The sequence below is a fragment of the Porites lutea genome, chromosome 5 (genome assembly GCF_958299795.1).
Source record: "Porites lutea chromosome 5, jaPorLute2.1, whole genome shotgun sequence".
Classification (NCBI taxonomy): domain Eukaryota; kingdom Metazoa; phylum Cnidaria; class Anthozoa; order Scleractinia; family Poritidae; genus Porites; species Porites lutea.
The window spans coordinates 45,190,691-45,201,877 of NC_133205.1; the positions used below are offsets into that span (position 1 = coordinate 45,190,691).

At 39.0% G+C, this 11,187-nt stretch overlaps 1 protein-coding gene across 1 annotated transcript in view; it reads right to left on the minus strand.

The window, feature by feature from the left end:
* Positions 1-7,016: 7,016 nt before the first annotated feature.
* LOC140938736 (sushi, von Willebrand factor type A, EGF and pentraxin domain-containing protein 1-like) overlaps positions 7,017-11,187 on the minus strand; it is a 19,008-nt gene continuing 14,837 nt past the window's right edge. Inside the window, exons 16-17 of the mRNA XM_073388256.1 lie at positions 9,605-9,764; positions 7,017-7,888 (exon numbers count right to left, since the gene is read on the minus strand). Coding sequence (XP_073244357.1) covers positions 7,548-7,888; positions 9,605-9,764 — 501 coding nt within the window. The 3' untranslated portion in view covers positions 7,017-7,547. The remainder of the gene's footprint in view (positions 7,889-9,604; positions 9,765-11,187) is intronic.

The window sequence follows — 11,187 nt, forward strand, 5'->3', positions numbered from 1 at the left end:
TCCAGGTGTCTTCCCGGAGCTGGTCCCACTGCATGGAGCAGGTGTTGTGTTGTTTTGTCGGTATCTACAGTAAGCAACTACTGTCTGAGGCACTTTGTTTTTGTTTTGTTTTTTTGTTTTTTTACGAAGGTATGGAATCCACCCCCATTGGACGCTATGAAAATTTACCATATTTATTAGACCGGCTGGGAATTATACCAGATAATAAATATCCTGTGTAAACAATTTTCTCCAGTCTTCAACATGTAGCTGTTACTTGTCCACTGTAAGACATTTTATTCTAAATTCTCAATGCCTAATCTGCCTCATTGATGATGATGGTGTAATTCCAGATACTTTGCTAAATATGATGTCTCATATTTGCCAGGCCGGTGACGTCATTTCACCAATACTGCCAGAATCCTTTCATGTGCTTGGGCTTTTATTTTATTTTATTTTTTGCTGGGATTGCCAACTTTAAATAAAAGTTCTTCGTTGTGCGAACATAGAGATTTGACCATGTGTAAGGTAGTCTGCTACAAGAGGTAAAAACAATAGAAAATAACAGTGGCTATCTCGGGCTATCGTCGCTTACGCGGCCGAGAGGTGGTCTTTTCCAGGCCCGGGGGATCTTTTACGCTAGGTTTAAACTATAGAAAATGATAGAACGTCGACTGAAAAAAATAATGGAGGTCGTTAGGAGAGGTGGTCGCACCTGTTGGTTCGACTGTATACATCTTTACGATTTGATATAAGGCTGATAAGGTCCCATAAATTGTAATCGCTAAACAGCTGAAAGGGCACCTAGTGGTGACGCTATACTCACCGGCAACTGCAAAAAAACTGCGATTCTCGTAAGATTTTTATCCAGTCCGTAGATAATTTTGGACCTGCTGGCAATGTTCTCGTCTCAGTTGAAGTGTATCCTTTGTGGGTCACACTAAATTGAGTTGGTTAGAGACAACAAGCAGGTGATTGAATTTCATGACGTTCCCAAACAAAAAAAATGGTAGCTATTCTGTAATTTAAAAAAAAAAGGCTTCTCTTACTATTATACATGTGCTCGCCGAACCTTAGGCTGGATTTTCACTGTTGCCTAATTTTCACTAGCGCACCCACGTCAATTAAATTTCCAAGCCCGAATCAATACATACAGGATGTATGGAAATCAAAGTTGAGCGAAGTCAGGAGGCTCCTGGGCGCAAACAGCTTCTATCCATCGCCCCTGTTTTATTGACGCGCGTAAAAATTTACTTTCTTACACTCATGAAAATTACCCTACATGGGAAATCCACCCATACTCAGAATTGAAGAGGGTGAGGCTGGAATTTTAAAAGTAATGAGATCACTAAGATCTTCAAAAGAGTCAGCAAGCAGGTGGGGATGAGGCAGGCGACTGCCATGCATCGAGTGAAAAAGGCCATAGAACTGCCTATAGAGTCTTAAATATACCGCACCTCTCAGTTCAATTTAGTCAGGTGATAAATCCTCTGCATATGAATTGGTAAGACTCTTACGCCAAGCATATGATCACAGCTAGGAGAAAACAAAATCGATGGCTGCACTTCAAGACTGTAAATGATAAAAACGGCATACAAGACTCTATACTATAAATTATGGATTGACTCGCAACAAGAATAAGCTTTATTTGCATGACCACAAAATTTACGGTTATGAAAAAGCGTACAACCACGTAGAAAAAATAAATAAAATGAAACATTTCTGAAAATTACTAGATAACAATTCATCCCGAGCATTACAACAAGATGGTATTAATTGAAATAATTCTCTGTTAATAAGACACCAAGTAGATTTTGGAGTATATTCTCCTGCTTCATTAAACCTGTTTGTCCCATGCCATAAAGAGAATACAGCCAATCAAAGAGCTACTGAAAACTGTATCCAACGGTATTTCACGAAAAAAATGCAGATGACACATGCGGTCTCCACTTTTTCCCGCCGGCAGGCAAAACATTTCATTCTACCGAAATTTCCAGTTGCAACTTTGTAAACAACACGTTACTAAAACTAGTGTAGAAAACACGAGTTTTGACGATGTAAATGTAAGACGGAAATCCAGGGGAAATCGATTTGGGTTCGAGTTAAAACGAGGTTCGAGTTAGAGAGGGTACAATTCGGACTTCTAAGTCAAAGTCAAAAAAGTATTACTTCTATACGAAATCAAACAGACTATCTAATGACGGACAAAGAAGTGGAAGGGATTTATTAATCAAAGGACTAACAAGGACAACAAATGTCTTTGTCGCTGAATTTTGTTTGGGCTTGTTCCAAAAAACCGTACAAAAACTTAATTAACAAAAAAGGCTTAGAAAAACTGTCGAGAAAGCAACAAACCTTTTTTGGGAACGTATTCAAGAACAGATGTCTCTACAGATTTAAGGGGGAAGTCTGGGTGTTTTGGGGGGAAATGATGTTGACTTGATGTTAATTTAGGAAGGAAATAAATCAGGGTACAAAAGATGTACAGTTAAACTACCTAGTCCGCTACTGGGATCAGAGGCACCTTGTTAAAATGGTGGGCTATCTGGCTGGTGTTATTTGTCTGGTATATGTATTTGTAATTATTCACCTCATATTTTAATTTTCTAATAACCCCACGCAAATCTAATATTTTCCAATTTTCCCAAATTTTCAATACTCCCCCCCCCCCCCAATTTTTCTACATTAAAAACATTCGAAAAACTATTCAAAATTATTGAACGAAGGACTCCGAACTAATTGAGTCATTATTTGATTGAATGAAATCTTGGCTCGATATTTAAGAAAAAGAGCCAAAATAAACGAAAAACAATGCTTTTAACCAGGCTTCCCCGTTCCCGCCAAAAGGCATTTCTTAAGGTCAAACCTTCGCAGGTGTAATTAAGTGTAATTGAAGTGCCTTCATAACATTTCTCCATTTGCTTTCTACGCCGGAGCGTGAGAGGAATGGATTAATCACTGTATGGCGATTTTGCAGTGGGGTGATGCTACGTTCAGCGACGTACTCGTAGCGGTAGATCGATAGATCGTCTTTTACCCCAGAGAAACGGCCAAGTTACCGGGAAAATCTGTAATGCCAATATCTCAACTGGTTGGTATGTCTTTTATATGACTATATGACAAACATCTTAGCCTACCCGTACCCGTGGAGAAAACAATAAAGCATTCAGTAAGTTCTCTAGCAACTGTTATTCTCGTCCGCGCCCCACCTCAAAGCAAGGGAAAAGCGCCCTGGGGACGAGGTTGCTGTTATTTGAAGGAGCAAATACATTGCCTCGAAATTTCTGAAGCTCGGGATAGGTCGGAGTTTTTCTAGTATATAACTTACCAACAATTTTCGGAGGTTTATGTTATTTCACATTTTATTACCAAGATAATCCGATTATAGGTTGAAAAGATCTCCTGAAAATTCCGCTTAAAAGACATAACGTCCTCTACACTTTTCTAATGAAAGTGCGGATACTCCATATCCTCGAACTTTTGGTCGGACCCTTCACGCCGAGCTAGCAGTTTCCAATGCAATGAGATGAAAAAACTTTAGAGCTAGACGACCAGAGATCATGCATTCAAACAAAATACTATTTTTTAGGGCAACTCCCTTACCAAACGGGCTTCTAAAGTAAGGAAATAGATATTATAGATATATATCATCATGAGGATTTTTCTTTTTTCTCGAACAATGTACAGCACGTCAGAATTAAATCAATTGAATACTTATTGTTTGAATGGCGTGTAGTCTTTGTTTTATTTTTAGAGGAATTCAGTAATCTTACCGAGTTATCTATGTTATGGCTACTTACTGCTAAGACTTTATTTTGTTTGACAAAACACACTTATAAAATTATTAAGCGAAATGAAACACGATCCCTCTTTTTGGGGGGTGGGGGGTGGGGTGGAGGATGGACAGGTTCATAGTTTAGCCCAATTTGTATGTGCGGCGCGGGCATTTTTGGTGAACGGATGTATGATTGTATGTATGATTCTCTCTTGATCTCTCTTTGCAGAGGAAGAAATCAGTCATGCCATTTAGTAATAAGTGCTAAATGCACTCTAAGATAATCAAAAATTTAACGAGCTCTTCAGGCTCTACTTTATCTTAAGCAAAACTTGGTTCAAACGTTTCTTTGGAGTAAGGCATTACAAAGCGGATATGGCAATCATAGTAATACGGTTCCAGTCGTTCAGGCATTAGGGAGCAGCGTGGAATAAAGAGCAGAACGAAAATAAATGGAATGACACTGCCAAGTGTCGCGAAAATCATTGCATTTTCCCTTGAAAATGGTTGGTCACTTGGCTGACTTCTCTTTGAGTTTTCCTTTTGGGGGTGGGAATAACGTGGTATCTTAGATTGGCCACTCCCATTTCTTTCCAAGTCGTCAAATATCACCGGTGGCTCTTTTCCCCTTACGTAACATAACGCCTTTTGGCACTTTATCTCGTATCCAGATCTCTTGTCGATGAAGCCAATCAGTGCTCAACGCTATTCACGGCCACGAACCTGCATATAATATCAGTAAGCCGCTGGATACTAAGTGCAAGTCCTCGTATAATCTTATGTTCAACTCATTTTATTAGAACCAAAAGTGAGGTTGTAAAGACCAATTCTTGTCCACATAATTTTAACACTCTTAAGCTAATGGGACAACCATGAGTGATCAGGTTATTATTTGGGGTTAGGGAGCACGAGTTTATGCTAATTAGTAGATACTTATATCTATATTGAATAAATATTAGTGTTCCGTAACATCAAGTCGTTACCAGTGATCGAATGTTTGGATCGTGTGACGTCGAAGAGAGAGCGTGACAGTGTTGATCACGCGTGCTTTAACAATGCAACTATACAGTTGCACCAATTGGAACTGCTTTCTCTCTCACTGTCAATCAATTCTCATGCCCCGAATATGAACCTTGTCCCATGATGTTAATTCACCCCTTTGATGTTAGCTGGCACACTTTTCTTGGCTCTGTCTGAAACATTAGGGCCATTTATACGAGGAAAAATAAGACACGTCTTTCATTGGACGCGTCCTAAATAAGACGCAAACTATCCCGTATAAACGGCACATTAAGACGCGACTTATCGAAAAACAGGTGTTAGGGGCTATTCTTAGATGAGATGCGTCTCAGCTAAATTTCAAACGAAATGTGCCCTTTACACGGGATAGTTTGAGTCTTATTTAGGACGTGTCCTAAGTAAGACGCGTCTTATTTTTCCTCGTTTAAATGGCCCTATTGTTCCAACCATCCCTCCCCGTGACTTGCGCACGTCACATATTTAGACATCATTTTAAGTCTTCAATTACAAATCTATTTTTTTCTATATATTGTGTATCTATTTATTATTGTTGTTGTTGTTGTTGTTGTTGTTGTTTTTTTTTTAACGGATAGTTTCATGCCCAAACTTTTTTAATAGTTTACCATCAGGAGATGTGTTCCGTTACGGCTAGCGGCAGATGTAATTTGCTCCTGGTATGAAGTGATAAGCTCTGTCTGATTTTTGACAATAATTTCTTAACGCAGGAAGTTGATTTCGATAATTGACAAACAAATAAATCTTTGATTACGATGAAGTGCTCCCCTACAGGTCACTCTTAGCCCCATAGACTCGCAGAACGGATCAGTCTCACTCTTTGAGCAGTGGTTTGTCCAGGTCGGAGCGAGAGAAACCGCTGCGACCAACCGTTTTCTTTTCCACTGAACATAAACGTATGGCATCACTTCCTCTTGTTTCGTAAAACGGCAACGAGAACGTCTCAAAAGCAAACAAACAAACAAAATTGGTTTAGAAGGAACTTTCACTTTCATTTTGCACGTATGCGGCTATGACGTGAAATGGCCTAGTTCTACAACGTACATTATATGGAGGACGTCGCATAAGCAAGCGAGGACAAGATTTTATATCGTTTTCGGAACTCCTGCTTTTGATATAGTAATCACCGTGAAAAAGACAGGAAGAACGTAAATTCACTTTTTTAGCGACGTTTTCGAATTCGCTGCAGGATCCAACGACTCGACAGCAACAAGAACGTAAAAACAACAGCAGCAGAAGCAGAAAACAACAACAACGCACAAAAAAACAAACAAAAAAACAAACAAAGCAGAGACAAACAAATGTTAAAAACAAAAAATAGTAGGTTTTATAACCAAAGAACAACTATGAGTGGGAATCATGATGTATTTCTCTGCCGTTTTTGGACGCTTTGACGTGAAATTGCCCAGTTGCGTTTATCGTTCAAAGTTAAGGCCTGATGGATTTTTGTAGCTGAATGTGTGTTGATAAATGGTCTCACTCGATTCAAGCCGCCAATTCCGTAGGAGACTTTCTTCGAAATATTAATGTTTTCGATATTTGTTGGACCAGGAGAGGGTCTCTTTTGATTTCCTTGCCCTCAGTATGTGCTTGGATGGAAACCTCAGCTTGGGTTTGTAGCATAGCGTCCGGCCAGGAGAATCCACTGCTTGCAGGGTACGCATGGTTTCCACCTTAACCAAGAGTCAGGCTAAAACTAACTAAGGACAAAGGACCTCTCCCAAGGGATTATGACCCCAGTGATGGAGAAGAGGTGGGGGATTGCGGCCCTTGGCTAAGGACTTCTTTAAGGGGATTATGACCTCTTGTGAGGAGAAAGGACCTCTTTTTGGGCATTGTGATTGCGGCTCTAAAGAGGCCGGAGTAGGAACCCTTCTCAAGGGATTTTGACCTATACCCCTGGCTCCCTGAGCTATACCCCTGGCTCTCCTTTTCAGGCTAGTCTTGTTACTAGCTTAATGCAACTCCCTTGCCTATGTAATTCTTCTCCCCCACACCATTTACTACCCAACATGTCCTTATACTGTTGCTTCTCGTAAGTTGAGAGCATTAACTCTCGACAAGTACACATTTCACGCTCCTAAAGAAGAAAAATAATAAAAATAATGATTTGTTTTCCTCTCTCCGCCCCCTTATTCCCTCCTTTATACCGTTAATTCGTATAATTTTACTTTTTCGCTCACTACCCGTGTAGTGGATCTGAGGAAAGAAGAACGACCGCTCTCGGTCCATTATGAAGCATGTTGCCAAGTTTATTATTTAATATTTATGTTTTCAATATTTCTTGTCGGTTTTGAACCGTTTGTTAAACTGAACTGGATATTTGCAAAGGAATAGCACTATATATGTTAAGAGCAGGAGTGTTTTTGCCTAATTGATATTTTTAACAAACGGCTGACGTAAAATTCATATTCAAATAACTTATTAACCCCCAAGCTTGTAATTCCCTAATATTGAATAGCAGGGAAAAAGACATGAACATTTTTTTGAGAACACGCTGCGCTTTCAGTTCTCCTTTTCTCTAGAAACGTACTTGTACCTCCGCACAAGTCAAAGCCATGTTATTAGTATCCCCATGACCGACATATGGCTCAGAATTAATCTAAGTTTATTATTTGATCAACAAACAGCAATACCTTAAATTCAGTTAACTACATAACATTACCGCAATTCTTCTAACCTATAGAGCTTTCCAAAATCACCCCACGCGAGAAAAGGCGACACGCGGCATTGCTTACAAGCTCTTGATGCATTTGGCTCAAAGAAGGCAAAATTCAGGTGACTTGGCAAGACGAACATCATTTAACTCACTTGCCCAGATAACGCCTTTAGTTTTTATCAAATACTTTGCTCCATCCTTCTGCTCAATAATTCCCTTCTGAAAAGAACCTGAGCCAATATTTTTTCCCAGGACCAACGTATTCGGTGTAAGTTTGGCAGGATCTGGCGTCTCATCCAGAACTGCGTCTCTTGTGCTAAGCACTCCCCTGTGATCAATTACTCTAAATTGGTTTCTTGATCTGTAAACATTCTTCACATGCGTTTTTAAATACCTGCCATTAGCCTTTACAATAACTGCCGAGCCGGTTAACAGGCAACCTACAAAAAAAACAAGTAGAAATTATATTCAACGACGTGTTTGGTTGGAACCCAATAACTCAAAATTTATCTGGACAAGTTTAGTCTCTGCATCCTATCCAAGAATGACCTTAACAAAAGTAGTCTTTGGTAGGAAAAACATTTTAGCCTGTCAACATGAGGGTCCCTAGTAGAGACAAAGAGAGGAGGAGAAAGCTTGTAGCCTGTTACGATTTTAGAAAAAAAAAAAAAGGCGGGAGAATATTATACACAAAAGTTCCGTAAATGATCGACATCTACTTATGTCGCTATGATGAAGCCCACCACTATTGTCCGAGGAGCTGGGTTTTTACAGTCAAACCAGGTCAAGCGTACCCCCCCAAGAATATATTAATGAATTTATTATTCAAAAGTTGAATACGTTGCTAGTTGTAGATTTCAGATTGATCTCTGCATTCTTGTATGTGTAATGAGCCGTGAATTCACACGCGAGGCAGTTATGAAATTTCTACCAGCTCCATTTTCCTGAAATTGATGTAAATGTCTTCTAAGAAGCTTAATCCATTCAAAGATTTCCAATCTGACCAAATACAGAGAAGTTCTCGTAAAATATTCACTGCTCATTACGCATGCAGAAATGCCGCTTTGAATTTGACACCAGTTACGGGAACGACTAACGGATTCATTTTTCAAATAATCAATTCACTGATAGAATCTTGGGGGGTACACTTGACTTGGTTTGACTGTAACATCCGACATTGGGTTGGCCTCAAATTATTAATTAGCTAACTTAGAAGTTGCAAATTATGTTAGCTACACTCGATTAAAAGATACGTACAGTGTAAACCATATAATCGGTAAGACAGGGTGGGGTGTGGAGGGCTGTTATTCGAAGGGGAGCGCTTATTGAATGTTTTTACCTTAAACGGGGTGCTCATTTATGGAGGGGGCATTGTAACTGGGGCTTATTCGGGCATTTGCGATAAGCTAGGGAAAGTGTGAGATGCATTCTTTTTCTTTTTAGTTCATAAATATTTCTACTTATACTTAATCACATTTCTCAAATATAAATGAGTTTCTCGAAGAGCTCTATGATTTTACATCCGTACGCGGCTTAAAATGTTTACTTAGTCTTTTTTTAAGTCACTCGACCAAGGTATTGGGCGTAGATAATGCTTCAAAGAACAGTAAGTATGTAAAAAGTTTCAATAAGGTGTATAGTAGATAAGAGAGTAGAAGTCGTTGTCGCGGCTGGATTCTCCTTTTTTTTTTTTCCTGCCTGTTAGGTCATGTGATAAGCTGTTTTTTGTGCGAAGTTACACGATGTGTTAGTGTGGAGCGATTTCACCCGAAGTAACGACGCTTTTGAAGCATTTCGTTGCCTTTGCTTTAATCTGAACAACGTGCACATCCTTGTTCTGTACAGATTGAATAGTTTAAAAAAATAAAAGTGTTAAACGTCCGTTTACAGTGGATTTGCACCTACAGTCGTTACTTCACGATGCCATGGAAGCAAAATTTCTGGATCTCAACAAACCGTGGTCCTGCAAATATGGTAAGCAAAAAAAAATGAACACGTATGACAGCTTTCCTGTGACCGCATACTACTCTTCCATCGAATGATGATGCAAATGGCTTTCTCCGTCAAGAAAGACAAAATTCAGACATTTTGCTACCATGGTAAGAGGAAGTCACACATTTCCTCTCTATTGAAATTAGAAAGGCAAAAAGTCTTACCCTGAGGAATTTCGCAGCCATAGACTTCTGCTCTAAGACAAACAGAAGTTTTAACTCCCATTCCTCTCCCATTATACATCACTTGGATTTTTACATTCTTTCCAATAAATGGTTCTGACGGCACGATCTTAAGAAAACCTTTCTTGAGCTGTTGGCCTATCTGAAATGAAATGGATATTTTATCATTTGAGTTAATAAGTAATCTGCTACTTTGGGATGGTAACATGAAAGAAAAATAAATAAATTTGTTAAATGAAAAAACGTTTCTTGATTTCGGTGGGATTCGTTCTCTGTATGACTTGGTTGACATTGCTGATATTGTCGAATTTATTGGCAGAATCCAAATTTCATCAATGTTCCACCTACAGTAACCATAAAGCGAAAAAACTTAAATAGTAAGGTGTCTGATAAAATCATAAAGTTAAGTTGACTAACATATTGATAATAGTTTTAACAACAGCAGTGGCTTCATGACGTAATTTTGAATTAAAGAAGGAACTGTAACTATCCGCCATCTTGAATCTGCCATCTTAAATTAATTAACATGTGCTTTATTTTGCTTGGGATGAGGAAGGAATGCAAGTATCATACACAATTCACTTCAAAAGCAGCACGAATAGACTGAATTTGATCTATTAAACCCCCTTCAAAATCAAGCAGACAATAACTCAACTTGTTTGAGCAGTTTGGATATGCGAAATATCATCGACTCCGTTCACACCTCAAACAAAGACACTTATCGATCTGATTTTCACCACCAAATCAGCGTGCGTTGCTGTCGGTTAAGAAGTTACATGGTTACAGTGACCGTTGCCTGCGTTTTGGTTTTTCTTACAATTTCAGAAAACAAAAAACCAAAAACAAAAACAAAAAGGCAAGATACTTTTTTTTAATTTTAATTCTGCTGTTAGTTTGCCTCTCGCTTCTACAATAGATCGTTTTCACTACTGTCACGCAAAAAAAATAATAAATTGGAAACCGTCCAGTGGAAGAAGCCAAGTCCAACTCTCAGGCCTTTGTGGCCCACAGTTTCACGCCCAAACGTTTCACGCACCTTTGTAGAGCTTTGTATGCAGACGCCATATTAGTTTATATTGCTATACCGTTTTGGTGCACCAGTATGGCCGCTGGAAATCAACAAAAACATCTGGAGTTCATTTTTTCTATAAAAGCTCTTTCCTTTCACTCGAGAACTAGCATACGTACGCATAAACATATCTTCTTATACTTGCAATGGTTATACTGCTGAAAATCAAGAGGAGAGACTTTTCATACGAGACAGCATTCCTATTTGGTGTCACTCACTGTGAAAACTCGCAAGTTCAAATTGCTGTATTTTCGAAATGAAACATGTTACGGGAATGGGAACTTGTACAGAGATTTACTTTTTTTTTATCTTCAACCTAGTGAAATAAGAATTCGTAAAAGTTCGCTATTTCGACTTTATCATTTGATGACGTCACTGTGAAAACCATCTATATCTACTTTGTCAAATATATACTGCAGTTACCCGCTGACCACGACTCAAGAGGACCACTTCACGAGTTGTGAGAACATCGTGAACATCATCCAGACCTCGTACC